Source organism: Cinclus cinclus, chromosome 20, assembly GCF_963662255.1.
Source record: "Cinclus cinclus chromosome 20, bCinCin1.1, whole genome shotgun sequence".
Classification (NCBI taxonomy): Eukaryota; Metazoa; Chordata; class Aves; order Passeriformes; family Cinclidae; genus Cinclus; species Cinclus cinclus.
In genome coordinates, this window is record NC_085065.1 from 8,366,804 (window position 1) to 8,381,820 (window position 15,017).

General features: G+C 40.1%; 1 protein-coding gene across 1 annotated transcript; it reads right to left on the reverse strand.

The window, feature by feature from the left end:
• Window positions 1-9,208: 9,208 nt before the first annotated feature.
• C20H17orf67 (chromosome 20 C17orf67 homolog) lies at window positions 9,209-14,480 on the reverse strand. Its single transcript, XM_062506326.1, has 4 exons — window positions 14,426-14,480; window positions 13,643-13,743; window positions 10,598-10,737; window positions 9,209-9,587 (listed from the first exon to the last, which is right to left on the reverse strand). The coding sequence occupies exons 1-3, from the start codon at window positions 14,478-14,480 to the stop codon at window positions 10,621-10,623; spliced, it is 273 nt and encodes a 90-aa protein (XP_062362310.1). The 3' UTR covers window positions 9,209-9,587; window positions 10,598-10,620.
• Between the last annotated feature and the right edge of the window lie 537 nt (window positions 14,481-15,017).

Below are 15,017 nucleotides of genomic sequence, written 5' to 3' on the forward strand. Positions count from 1 at the left end.
GTCTGGCAGAGTCTCACTGTGGAAAGTGTTACTCCCGTAGGCAGGTTTGGTTTGGCTGTTAGCAGCAGCAGCAGCTTTCTAGGGGTTCATCTGTAAGTCTGAACAGATCTTTGCTCAGACCTGCTCGGTGTTTCAGACTTCTGCAGTGGCACCAGCCAGGCAGGGCTGCAGCCATCGCAGGGTGAGATGAGCTGACACATTCCTGGGGCAAGCAGGCAATGCTGGGGGTCTGACAGCCTGACAGCCTGACAGCCTGACAGACTGACAGCCTGACAGCCTGACAGCCTGAGGGATGGGCTGCCTGGCTGACAGCCCAGCAGACAGGGTGCTGGGCAGCCCCAGAGCGAGCAGCTTCGTGAGGCACTGGAGTGTGCAGCCCCTTGTAAACACCTTGTGAGCCTGACACGCCACAAGGCAATCTGGCAGCCCAAAGATCAGCTGTCGTAGCTGAAATCTCTGCTTCTATAAACTCTTAGTTTAGGAAGAAAAAAAAAAGCGCCCTCTGAGTGTCAGATCTGGGCCCTGGGAAGGGGTGACAGGAATGGGAGCTCATCTAGGTACTGCAGGGATGGTACGTGCTGGGAAGGGCAGCACCAATTGCCCATTGTCTCCATCTTCAATCCCTCCATCCCCCCAAACCTACGTGCACACCTGCACCTCCACACGCCCAGTTCTGCTCTGATTTACCCCTGGATTGAATTAAGATGAAGGATCAAAGAGCAAAGCTAGGAAAGTTTCCACATAGAACATGGACCATGGACGGGGCTCTCTGCTCTCGTCTTGTGTTTGTCCCTGCTGGCCTCGCCTGATTCAATCAAAACACAGCCCAAGGTCTGCTGTCCCAGCCCCAGCACCCTCCCATCACACTCCATCAGCTCTCTTCCCACTCAGACTTCTTCCAACTTTGCCCAGTATGCTCCAAAATGCCAGGAAGTTCAATTACTTTTTATTCCCCCCTCTGGAGCTGGCATTAAAGCTGGAAGGAAAGACATTTCTGTCTGATCAGAGAGGGGGAATATCTGTTCCAAATGCTTTTAAAATAGGCACATCAAACTTTATGATACTCCCTCTAAAACAGTGGAATCTATTTTCCTTACATAAAATTTGGAGCAGTTTTCCATGCCCACATCCATCCTGTCTTATTCCTGGGTTTGGGGAGGCCAGGTCTCCATTAACTGAGCAATGCAGAATTTCTTAAGGTAAACCTGTGTTTTTGTAAGCATTAAGTCTTCAATTTTAGAATGAGCTTCTATTGAAAGTGTGGCTCTTAGTAAATAATAATACACAGCTACAGAGTTAACTGAGCAGAGTTCTTAAGCAGAATTAAGCTACTTTATTTACATATTTCCTCAGAGCATGCAGTCCATTATTCCACCCTAAAAAATTTAGGACGGTCAAGGTGATGTATTTATTGTTCCTCGTACCCCACCCTAATACCAATCAATTTGGGCAATGGCTGCATTGTCCATGTGATAGAAAGCAGGAGGTGAGGTTTGTAGGCAGTAAACTCTGCTCATGAGGCAAATGAAGTGAACAATGTCTGAGTGATAACATTATGCTAAATGCTGATCTCCCTGATTTTCTGTAACCACTACAGCTCCTTTCAACATCCAATCAGCTCTGTCACCACGAGGTGGACACAGCCATTACAGCCCAACTTCAGTGAGTTTTTCTAGATAATATACAGAAACATTGTATGGGGAGCTGTTTACAGTCTGTGTGCCATAGGAGTTGCGTTTTGAGAGGGAGCACTAGGCACTTCTGTAACTAAATTCCAAAAATAAAGGGAAGCTACCAAAAGGTGCGTAGGCAAATCAAAACTTGGCATCTTTTGTAGTCTTTTCTACGCTGATAATGCCCTGTATCCATCTCCTGCAGGATAGAGATAGCAGATGAGCACAGCTGAAAACAAATGAGACACGCCTGTGGGAATAAATTGGAGCAACAGTTAAGGAAAAAGTGACCTTGCTGTCATTTAATCTATTTTCTTGTCTTGTTTAAATTAAGGAATTATGTTTTTAAAAAGCACGTTTTGATGTTTCTGTTGTCCCTGAGCTTTTCTCTCTGTGCTGGTGATTTACTGTGTGCAGCCCAGAGCTGGAATCCACTTCTCCCCCTGCTCAGGCAAATCCTTCTGGGCACACTTGTCTCCATCAGACCTGCTTGCGTGGGAGCGTGGCTTGTGGATTCAGCAGCAAAGATGTTGGTGCACATGGAGCAGAATTAAAAGTCTGGGAATAAATTAGCTAGGTGGCTTGAACATTTGTCATCCCTGGTAAACAGGAAATAGAAGGGCTAGTGAATTGATGGAAGTAGCATCCTCCTAGCCTTTGACAGCCATGAATTTCAGACTGTGCAGGATGATTCCTTTCCTAAGCAGAACTGAAGATGTTTCAGCAGTCTCAGGGTGTAAATAATGCTGCAGCCCTTAGTTAGCCCAGTCAGTTCATCATCCATGCTCCTTGGGATGGATCCCAGCCAGAGTTACAGCAATGCCCTCTGTTCAGGGCATTCTGAAGTCCACTGTCAGAGCAGCTGGTTTAAGGGAAATTCCTCTTTGTTTCCTGGGTGGATGAGCTGCCATGAGTTCCTCTGGGGTGAGTCAGCCCGAGGTGCTGCTGGAATGATGAACTCAGGGGCTGGTCAGGGGCAGAGCTAAATGAGACAACCACAACATCCACCCTCAGACACAGCAGTAGCAGTGGGTAAGAAAGCTTTAGGCTCCCAGGGCAGTTTGGGCACAGCTGCTGAGGAGGCTGATAAAAGCAGCCTAAACTGCACAGAATTATCCTCGGTTCACCAAAGCTGGTGTGGAGAAGACCTGAGCAGGCCCAATTCACACAGAAAGCTTGGGGTGAGAAAACGAAGACTTGTCTGACTTCAAAGGTGATGGTCTGTCACATCCCTGAGCAATTCTTTCCTGAGTCTGGGCTGGAAAGCTGTAACTGGTGCAATCACGCAGAATGAGTTCTGTAGGCACACACCAAAAATAAATAAATTGGCTTCTTATCAGCTGGAGGGATTTTGGTCTTTGACTCTATTTTTGTGGTTGTTCACTTGGCTGAAACTCATTGCATCAAAGTGTCTCTTAAGAAATGCTTTTAGCCCCAAAGCCATATTAATATTTAAACTGTTGTTCTCGAGCAGTGCAACAGCTGTGTGATGTGAAATAAAGACATTATTCTCTCTTTCCCTGAGCAGCTCTAAAGCATCAAATGGTAAATGGAGAAGAAGGAGATATTTTTTTCCTGCTATGACTCTTACATAAAATACCAAATACTAACAACTCACTCCCAACCCTCCTCTGGTGATACAGATTTATATTACAGATAGCAAAACTTTGTGTATCACTGAAATGCACTCAGATATTGAGGACTGAAAATAAATTACTCTGGGCAGAAAACGTTCCTGAAAACCTTAATTTCTGCAGTTGGACTGCTGAAATATAGTTCAGCTCCATCCACTGTAGAAACCTAAGCTACATTTCTATAATTTAGAGTACATTAAAATATTCATAAAAACACACCCATGTAAAATAAATATAGGCACAGATCCACTTCATTTATTTGCTCTGCTTTTGTGTATAAATGAGCCTAAAGTCATGGTTTTCACAACTGGCAAATGAATAAATGTATTTGCATAGTTGGCAGGGCTGAATGAAGGTAGAGCTATGGCCCTACCATGAGGCCCCTGCTCAGACTTGAGCCTGGCCCAGCTCAGAATGGCCAGCAAATGTCAGAATTGGGAAGAACAAGATATGTCACATGCCTTAGAACTGCCCCCTCCATACAGGCATGGAATCTGCTGTACACAATTCATATTTTAAGCTTTTCTTTGTATCCAGTGGAGCTGGAACTACATCTTCTAAGTGAAAAATGAAATTCTGGTTCTTTCATGGGACTCTAGGAGGTGAACAGCAGCAGTTCAGCCTTGATCCATCCCTGTCAGTTGCTTCCAGCAAGAATTTGCTTAGTGAACATAACATTTGAAAAATATGTATTTTATCTCTTTTTAAGTCACTGTAGTTTCATTTTTAACAAGATGAGGAACCAACACAACCTAGTCTGAGTAGGACTGTGGCAGGTTGGGATGGTCCATGAATGGTAACTTCAGCCTCAGAGCAGATGTTCTGCAGCAGGCAACTAAAAAATGAAGGAGTAAATTTTATACAGGTTGGCCTCAGATGCCTTGTCATTTCCCAGTAAATTAAAGAGTCTTCCACTGGACCTTTAAATTTATTGCCCCAGTATTATTCCATGATTGCAGAAACAGCCTGACCCTGTTTTGCTGGAGTGTTTCATTCCCTACAGAGGAGAGCCCAGTGTTGCTCCTGTGTGGACCATGGCACCAGTAAATTGAGCACAAAACCCTTTTTGTGGCTTTTCCTGGAGCTGCCACTCAGTGTTGCTCTTTCTTTTTCACTGTTTTTTAAGGTTTTTTCCCAGAACCTTAATCAAAGTATTTGCTGGGGGGAAGGGGGGTGAAGTGCTCTGCTAATTGTGTGCTTATAAACCATATTTTGGTAATAGAAGCACAGGAGTTTATTTCTGATGCTGGAACTAGTCCTATAGAGAGTATGGGAAGTAGATAGAAGTATACCTGGTGGAATACTGAACTTTGTTGATATCTGGATAGGAGAAGTGCTGTGGATCAGATATTCCAATCCATTTTGAGGACTGGAATCAGTTTTACGGACACTACAGGCACATATTCAGAGTCACACCAAAGGTTCTTAGCAAATCTCTAAGACAGGTACATTCTGAACATCTGAAGCATTTTGCTGAATTTGTTCCTTGAAATCATTCAATAATTGCTGTTCATTCTGACAAATACAAAATACAAAATGAAGCAATGTTCTGCCTCACTTTGGTCTAAGATCTCCTGTATTCAAGGTTGGCTCACTCAATTTAATAAATGTATGTGCATGATGCTTGTGTTATATAGAGAGATACCCAAATGGATCTTTAGATCTAAATCTCCCCAAATGCAGAAAAAATAAATGCACTTCAACTGATCATCTCTTTCCGAAAACAACAAATTATGAAGATGAGCTTGAGATTTGGAATACCAAGTTCTCCAAACTTTTGGGTTCATATTGGGCTGGCCCTGCTGCTTTGATAGAATAAGGAGAGTTTTATTAACTCAGGGTTCATTGAACCTTTTCTGCTTTTTACTGTTTTTCATTTTAGTGCACATCTCTACCCCCAGACCCGAAAAAGGATTAACATGCCAGATCGGAGACAGATCACTCAGCATTTCTAATCACACACCAGAAGTCTCAAGATACATGGTTCTCAAGATTTTCTACTCTTTGTAGACCATGAAAGGCTTAGATAACTTTCTAAAATCCACTCTGATCTCTTTTGATGACTATATAGTCATTAAAAAATAAGTTCTCACTGAGAATCTAAAGTAGGCTCCTACTGCAGTGATCACATTCAATAAATTCAATTTCACTCCACTGCTTCAGAAATTATTTATGCATTCATTTACTGGGAGTAACAGAAGTCTTCATTCAAAACAATATTCTAAAAATTGAAATGGGGCTTGAACTACTGCAGAAAGGGAAAAAAAAAGTTTACTGCACATAAATATTTCCATATACATTATATCATAATTTCAGATGGTTATAGGCATTTTCTTTCTAACTTTTTTTTCATAATTATGTTTCAGAAATGCTCCAGAGCAGCTGTCCTGTCACTGGGAGTGGAAGAATGTGCTCACCTGCTCAGCCTCCCTGAGAAGCAGACAAATACTGAATCATCTAAACTGCAAACTGAACTGGTAAGTTTAGCATTGCATTTTCCATTACCTTCATCACTGTGGAAGTGAATTTCAAATAAAGCAAGTGACTAACTTGCTTTCAGGGAGCTTTCTGGAAATTCCAGTCTTGGTAAATAAGAACTTTTGGTGCATGTTTTCCTACAAGTTAAGTATGGTAGAAAGAGCCAATCAGTTCAAGTGCCAAATTGCTGAGTGGCACTGGTGTACCTACTTCATGTCCTATTTATCTGTCTGTGATTAAATCTTTTGGCCTTGCTGCAGTCGATGCTTTCAAAAATTCCAGCTTTTGCCTTTTTGTTGTGTATTGAAATTAGACAACTATTATATTTATCTGCTTTTTATAGAGAAAATTATTTACCTGCTCTTTATAGAGAGATACTACATTTCTGGCCCTGAGCACAATCTGCCTTTTCAATACACTTTGTGCAGCACCTAACACATAGTTCCTTATGCTGCTAAAGATAATAAATGTAGGAAGATAATGTCATGCCTTGAAGAGTGATGCTTTTACCAACTGATCAGTCTGCAGCTTGATTTGGGGTAACTGAACATGGGTCAGTTTATCTACTCTGAGAGGGAACAGCTTCTGCAAACATACAAAATCTTCTGTTAGCATCTGTGTGTGGATAGCAGGCAGTAAAAAGCCACAAACCACTACAATGTTCTTGTAGGAACTTTCAACCATTTCTTTCTGTGGCATAATGAAGAACAACCACACCTACACTCACACTCAGAGCAGTCTGCAACCTTCCCAGAAGGGGGAAAAAATCAGCCGTTTGCTGAAGGTCTTTATTTTATGGGTTAGAGGTGTCCTTTGATTTCGATCAATTGAGCTGAACGTTTTTTTTAAAAAAAAAGAGTAAAAAAATCAAGCAGGAGGAAGAGGGATGTGGAGCTTTCAGTCCTTGTGGGCTGTGATCCTGGTTGTGTGCAGAAACAGTGGCATCTAGTGGGCAGCTCCTCAGCTCGGGAAAGGCACTGGATGGAAAACAGGTCAATGACTGGAGCTTATGATTATGCTTAGCATGGAGGAAAGGTTTTCCCATGTCTATTTTAATCCTTCTCTTTAAAAGCTTTTGGAAAACAACTATTTTTCCAACTTTCCCACCTTCAGTATACAACTTTCAGAATGCTTGTTCTTCTGGTTTGCAGACATGTAGGAAGGTCCAGCATTTTTTTCCCAAGATTTTAGACATGGACAAAAACAAACCTGCAACTAATCCTTGAACGCACTTGATCTAGTTCAACTATAGAGGAATTCAAGCACAGCAGAGCTTTGAAGGAAAGTTCTGTGTAGAGGAAGAGAATAAAAACAAACAGAAGGACTCTGAAAAAAAAGCTTAATTACTTCATTCTGTAGCGATAACTAAGTACATTTATGCAGTGTTTACTTTTTATGCTAATTATCTGTGATTTTTTTTCACTGCTGAATAACAATAAACACTTGAGCTAATTTATTTATACCTGATCCTATGACCCTGTTCTCTTGTTGGTTCCCTGGATTCTGTGTAAAACACTGTTTATATTTTATGGACGTACAGAAATACACAATAAGCAGGATGAGGAGTTGCTGCACCCATGGCAATAGTCTAAAGCAGTCACAGGCCTTCATTCTCTCTTTAGCTTTCAGTGTTTGCCAGTGATGAGCGAACTTCTGAAAGTCTGCTATACTGTGCTGGCCTCCTCTTCTTTGGCTGCCTCTCCCATAGGCTGGAGACTGTTTCTGTGTTTACTTGCAAAATTAATTTGTATGAAGGGATGACTTGGCTTCTTAAATCTGGCAGAAGAGCTGGATGTCTTAAAAAGCAATAACTTTACTATGTTCTTCATGATCACAGGATTCTAGAGGCACTCATAGGCTTTAGTCTAGGATTCTTTCATTATTTTCAATTTCAACATCTTTAGTTCATTCTCCTTTCCTTCACACCTTTTTTTTCCCCTTTATTCCCTATATTTCAAACTTTCCTATACGGTGTCTGCTGCTTTTCTTGCCTTGAGGGATCAGGAGGTTCTTCAGTGGTCAGTTCTAGACCAGAACAGAAGTGTAGATACTTGTAAGAGAGATGGGTTTGCTTTGAATGTGAGTGCACATATGAGTTGGCTCCTTTGCCCATCAGCCTCACACCAACATGGGCTAAAGGCTCTTAATACTACACCCTAATTCCACCCCTTAGGAGGTGGAGAGAATGTGGATCAGTGATTAGGAAGTACTTCACTTTTCTATGTTTCTAGTTTCCTCCTTGTTAATTAGACTTAATAATAATTAACTTTTCGTTGGAGATACCTACAAGAGATCCTTCAGCCCCCATGTGGAAAAGCAAACTTTAAAGCAATGAACAATCTCTATTCCACATTTGCCTTAGGATTATCTTGGTGTTACTGAGAAGAGCTGAGTAGAACCTTCTACTTAACCTTCCTAGGTACCTTAAAAATGACTGAGAATAATTATATGGTAGTTCTTTTATCTCAAAGAAGCACTTGAAAATCGACTTTCATTGGGTGAATTTTGACATAAATGTCATCAGATTAATTTTTCACTGTGCAAATAAACACAGAGCCAGGATTTCATCTAATGACTTTAACTCAAAGATATATGCAAATTTAGATCTCTGTATTGAGTTATGAATGAAGCACACTATATTAGCCTGATTATATTTTCTCACACTCCCAGATTTAACCTATGATTTTTCTTGGCAGTAGGGGAAATCAAGCCTTTGATGCTTTGAGATTTAAATTATTTCCTTGGAGTCATCTAGGAGAGCTGTTTTACTGGAATGAGAGTATACCAGAAAAACTGTTGATCTATTCCAGCCTATCAAAAGTTCTCTAGCACTAATTACCTTATAGATATTCATAAAATTGTGTTTTATTTTGCTCCCAGTCCTCAAGCTTCAAGTGTGACTGCAGTGAGGAGCTCTGAAAGTTACTTTGCTCCGTTCATAACTAATTCTGTTGCCATTACAGATCACAGCAGTCATTCAAGAGTCATCAAGCAATTTTTAATGTTGTTTTGCAGGTATCACGTGTTTCCCATCTGACTGTACAAGATATTCTTTTCCAAGGTCCAAGTTACAAAGGCACGCAGGCAGGAATAGGTTGGCTGGATTCATTTGCCCCTCCTGGCAGAATTACAAGGGAAAGGGATGATTGTGCAGAGAAACTACAGAAGTATTAATCTGCACCATAGTGCTTCCCAGCTGCTGGTCCTAGAAAGTCCTCCAGTGTTTCCTTAGTACTTCACAAAACTGAGTCTCACTTCCAGTGAGTTTCATCAGAATATAGTATGGGAGACTAAGGGAACAAAATCATCTGCAAATGGAATTGAGTCAAGCTTTTATTATGAAACAATACATGAAATACTCATCAGGCATTATAAATGTTGTGTCTTCATGCAATATTGTAATGTAACCTAGAAAACTGTAATTAAGGTTTCCTCCAAAACCCAGAAAGCTGCCCTTCTCTTCATGTTGGTATTCTGCAATTTTCTACTGACCTTTCCCTCCAGGTTCCTTTTGCTTCAGACAGTCTTACTTGTGCCCTTAAAAGGATACTCCAGGACTGATCAGTTGCCCATGCCTCAGAAACTGTGGAAACCCTCAATTCAGTTATGCATGCATGCAATCACTGCTAGTAGAAAATACATGGTGGTCTAAAACTCATCAAGCCACTTAGAGCTGGAAGTTCTGCTGTACCATGAGGATTGCACTGTACTGCAGAGAGGTTCTGCTTACAGTGAGCATGTAGCCAATGCAGGAATAATCTTGTCCTCCTTAACACAATCATGTATAAATCCATGTGGAGATCTGCAGAAAAAAAAAAAACAAAATATCAAAATCCATGCTGACATTAGCCATACTAATAACATTGTAAGGGCTTCAAATCCTTTAAACACTTTTCTAACATTAATGGCCTGGGAGCAGCTGTTGGGAAGAATTCCTGTAGCTGAGACAGCTTTCAACCGTGTCTCAGCTGGAAGATTTTTCTGAAGATTGCCAACTTACCTCCTAAGGCTGAAGTTTGGGAATGTTATGTTTTTGTTTTTAAATGAGTTTCAGACCTTTGGCTTTTTGTGGATTAATAGAGCCCCACTGAAGTTTACCACAGCGTCCCAGTTTTCAAAGTTTTTCAGAGATGTACAAATTGATAAACAAATTTTAAACAGGTGAGCTTTCTATCTTTTAAAATAAATCAGCCATTACAGATACCATCACTGTATTCTGTTGCTTAAAAGCTTTTAAAAATATGAAGCTAAATCTGCAACTTTTAATATAAAAAGTTGACTAGAAGTGATACAGCTTCACTATTATGGTGATGCATCAAACTTACCTCAGCTGACAAATCTCATGTCTGTTTGAAAAAACTTTCTTGCAGGTCAGACTGCATCCTGTATATCTCCAGGATGACAACTGAGTTTAATCCTGCCCCAGTCCCACTGGGAGCTAAGTGAGCAAGTATAAGACTTACACAGAAGAGTTGGAAAAAAGCAGACAGGAGGGAAACAGAAGCAATCTGAAGCCACATTAATAAGAATGTTCTGCAGTCACCAGCTTACACTCACATGAGCAGAGAAATGCATAACCAGAGTTTTATTAACATGAACAGAACAGAGTAGCAGAGTTGATGCCTGGGACACTTTTGTTCTCTGTCCCTGCTCAGCTGCCCAACACCTTTCAGCACAAGGTGCTGCCCCAGCCTCTGGTTATTCCCTTCTCTCCCAGTGTGTGGCTCTGTCTTTCATTATGGACAAAAAAAAAAAAAAAAAAAACCACACCGTAGCAGAAATATATATATATCTTTATATATGTATATATACCAGTTGCAGGATAGGCAAATCCATTAGATTGGATGCACCAGGTCCCTGTTGCAGTGTGGGAGGCAATGAGGATTCAACCAGTGTTCAAGGAATTGTTCTTCTGATCTCTGCTCCAAGCGCTGGAGGTAAAGCATATACTCCTATTTAAAGAAAAGAAAAAGTAATATAATTGTGTAATCACTCGATTCTAATGTCAGGAGCCAGGATCATTTTACAGCTGATGTAAGAGCCATTAATTTATCCCTTAAAATAATCAAATATAGTGAAATGGTAATGCTAGTCAGCTTGCCCCAGCCTAGCAATATTAATGAACAACATCATCTCCAGATCAGTAAAAATGTTGAGCAAGAATTATACAACAATATTCATAAATTAGGAATTCAGTGTACACATTTCCTATTTGCATATTGACACAGAAGCCTTTGTTGGGCCTGAGGGTACAAAGGATTCTCACAAATAGGTCTGTTATAGCCCCTTTTGAAAACTGGTTCCTGCTGCTTAAAGAACATTAACCCCTTGCAGGATCATGTGGCAGGACTGAAGGGTTCTAGTAGGTAGCACACATCAGTGCTGACTGGTAATAAATAAAATAATTTTAATTTCCCGTACCAATTTATAGAGAGAGGCTTTGGTCTCAGAAACAAATTTATTGAGGTGAAGTGGGCTGTGTACCAAAAACTTGACCTCCATCAGGAACAAAATTTATTTTTAAAAAGTCCCAGTCCTAGTGAGCTCATAAGCTTTGTCAACACCAGACACATTTATTCAAAATAATCCCCTATTGCTTTGCACAATGGGCACTGTTTGAATGGAAGCTGTAGCCTAAACTCTTTGCACTGGCCAAGTATTCCAGCATCAGGATCCTGCCTTTCACTGGGCTTTCTCTCCCCACAGCACAGGGAGACTTGATCAGATCTCTGGGGAGAGACTGCTTTAGGAACTGTCAGGGAACAGAACTATGTGACTGAGAAGATGCCATAATATCAAAAGCAGGATGTCAGTCAAAGTAAGTTTAAAATGTGCTGATAACATAAATTACATTTTTTTAATAATCAAAGGGGGCTGATCCTTCTGTCTGTAACTGAACAGGTTTTTGACTCAAGCAGCACTGTGGAAGTCAAAGAATGTCACAAAGAATTGCAAAATACATTCCCCAGCTCAGCATGATCTGGCCCAGTACAAACATCTTTTGCTTAAAACAGATGAACAGCGGTGGGTTTATCCGTGCCTTCATTTCATTCTGCTACAAAGTATCCATACAAAATTAGTTTTTCTCCTTGAGCCCACATGCCCAAGCTGTGCACAGGGATGCAGCGGCCATGCACCTTCATTCACATGGAAAATCTCCACGTTCCACGGCAATGAGGGTTGTTTTTTTTCTTCATGTTTCCTTTTCGACTGAAAACCTTGACATTTAGGGAGCAAAATAAGAATAAAAAACACTCATGGTTGGATTTTCTTACAGAGGGTCAGCTTTGCTTTCTAGATAAAAAAAAAATAAAAGGAAATAAATAAAAGAAGGCTGGAATTTCTCAAAAAGTGTTTGTTCCTAATCATGGTAGGACAGAAAGTGGCAAGAGTCAGAAATCCAACATTTCTTTAGCCCTGTATCCCTCCTCTTCCTACACAGATTCATAGAATTAATAAGGATCACCAGGTCCAACTTCCTGCTCCTCACAGGACCACCTAAAACTAAACCACAGACTAAACATTGCATGCATGCATCTAGCTTCTTGCCATACAGGAATTCCCTCAATCCAACTGTTCTGCTGCTTCATTTATTCTGTATTCAATATTCACTGTATTCACCACATAACCTTAATAGTGGTGGTACATTAAGCAAAAGCACAGGTGGGAGCCATGGTCCTGCTAATTTGCAAAAACTACAAGGCTCATTTAACAACTTAGAAACCAACCCAGTTCTGAGTGTTGTGGGCAGCAGTGCAGCCTTCTGGTTTTTTGGCTATGTTGTGCAATTTTCAGTGTACAAGGTTGTCAGCAAGCACAGAGCAATATCCCTGTGACAGCTTTGGTTTGTCGTGGTGTCCCCTTTGACAAACAGTGTGTTCACCCAGCGTTGGGCAGGTGGATTCTTTTAGGCTGGTGTACATTACCCACTGGAAAGGGAACACCAGGAGCTGTTTCTGCAATCCTGCAAGGCACAAAGTGCTCCTCATGTCCAAGTGCAGAAGTGTTCAGCACCTTGCTAAACTGAGCCCCCTGTGCTCATCACATGCACAATCCCTTGTGTGCTCCTGGCTTCTGTGGGCTTTGCCTCTTCAGAACCATGTAATTTTAGCTCAGTTTATTTATTTTGGAAAGAAATAGGCAGTAGTTTTAAAATACCTTAAATACCCTTAAGAAGTGCAGGATTTTGCATTAGGTCTTGTCCAAGCAAGGAAAATAGAAGGCTCTTTAATTATTTTACTTTTTCCTTTGTTGTAATAGGGTTTAAAAATAAATGTAGATAATGCAAGCCAACACAGTTATTGCATTAAGACAGCAACTAAAAACTCTTAAAATATAATAAAAAACTGTTCTATCTGTAGCATCCATAAATAAGTCAATGAAAATAAGTGATTTTTAAAGCTGGTTGAGAACTATCTCAGTCTCCACACTGACCACTGGCACCTACATCTCCTCCCACAAAATGTCCTGTAAGCAGAAGACATTTCCTGTTACTTAGTTTTTCAGGAACAAGCTGATGAAATCCACATCCCTATAAATGAAAAGCCACTTTCTTCTCAATAATTTGATCAGTACTTTTGAACCATGATAAATAATCTCCTCATTCTGCAAGTGAACATTTCCTGAGCAATACTCAGCACTTATAGAATGCTTTCAACTGTAATTGAAAGAACTTAAAGGGTTTTTTTTAACATTTCATGGAAGAACTCAGCTGCTTTAAATGGTGATATTCATAACATATTGCCTGGAAGCAACAGAAATTTAATACTAAGCACAAATGTTTTGGGGGATTTGGTGTTGTGGGTTTTTTGTTTTTTTTTTAGTTAATGTAATTTAATAGTAAATGTCATAAATCACCCTCATTGGTTCATCAGGGAAACCAGCTTTTCTTGGTCTGTCTTCACGACGAGTCCTCAGCATCTGTTTGGCATCTTTTTCAGACAAAATGGGTGAAGTGTCTAAAGAGAGAACGGCAGAAATTAGTTCTGAAATTATCAAAAAGTTAGTATTTTATCTATCAGTTGTGAAATTAAATGTCTCCAAACATTTTTTTTTTCTATATACAAAGTGGTCTTTCATTACAGCCCCTTCCCAGGGGATATTGCATTCCAAGAGATAGGAGTGGAATTTTAAACCATTTTTATACTTGTGTTTTCTCTTGTTCTACTAGTATGAAGCAAAGCCCACATATTTGTGTTAGTACAAAATGAACAACTATAACAGCACCTTCAACCCACTGGCATAAGTTACTCTTCCAACTCTTCGTTCTTTTCTCTGTTGTTTTATAGGATTTTTTTCAAAGTAATGAGTTAGATACATTGCAAAGAAGAAATTGCATTGAACATTCCACTTGCAGGACTTTGGTAGAACAATATTAAAATAGTAAGCAAGTATAACTAGAATTCTGGGGTTTACAACAAATTACTACAGTGTGGCAATGCAGAGAGTTAAATATCAAATAAAACATCATGATTGCTAAAAAATCAAGTCATGGAAAGCCTGCAATATAAAAATAGTCGAGTGTTAAAAATTATGAAAATATATGAATAATGAATACTAAAATAGAAGACTGACAAACTAATACTACTTATATGCTCTGCAGCTCTACACACATGCAGGTTTGTTGATATAAACTCCTACCTGTAACAGTGATCAGCAGGACCAAAAAGCAGACAAACACAAGAAATGTCTTCATTTTGATTCTTCTTTCTCTCAGTCTGTTCCAAAATGAGCTACCCTGACCAAGGCATTCGCCTATTTGAAGGAGCTACGTCAGTCACAAATGTTTGTTTATACTTCAATTTTAGTGATAGTATGATTCCAAAGACATCTGGTCTGAAGGTTTGAATTAGTCTATTATCTGCTCACACATTCTATGCATAACTCTTTTCCTGAGGGAAAGAAAATAGAAGGCCTTTTCTTCCACCTCAGGCCTCAGAGCTACACTGGGTATTTTAAACCTCTGAAAATAAAGCCTATCCCTTTATATTTAGCATGGCAAGCAAAGGTTTTTGTTGCCCAAGGAAGACTATTGTTTTTTAAAAGAAACAACTGCCCAGTATAGTTAATCTCAGAGGCAGCTGCAAAGAGGCCCCTTTTTCAAAGGTTGTCTCTAACCTTGCTCCAGCAGAGAAGCACTTACTAATGAGGTTTAACTCTAGCAAAGCCAAATTATGACTGCTGAGAAACACAGGAGAGTTTTCTATCAAATTAATAGGATCATACAGAAAAC

Bases quoted from the DNA above. Each gene is read 5' to 3' on its own strand.
- C20H17orf67 (XM_062506326.1), bottom strand. From the start codon at position 14,480: ATGAAGACATTTCTTGTGTTTGTCTGCTTTTTGGTCCTGCTGATCACT. The intron at 13,744-14,425 runs GTAGGAGTTTAT...TTCTCTCTTTAG, and splicing joins CCTGCTGATCACTGTTACAG to ACACTTCACCCATTTTGTCT. The intron at 10,738-13,642 runs GTGATTTATGAC...TTCTTTAAATAG, and splicing joins TCCCTGATGAACCAATGAGG to GAGTATATGCTTTACCTCCA.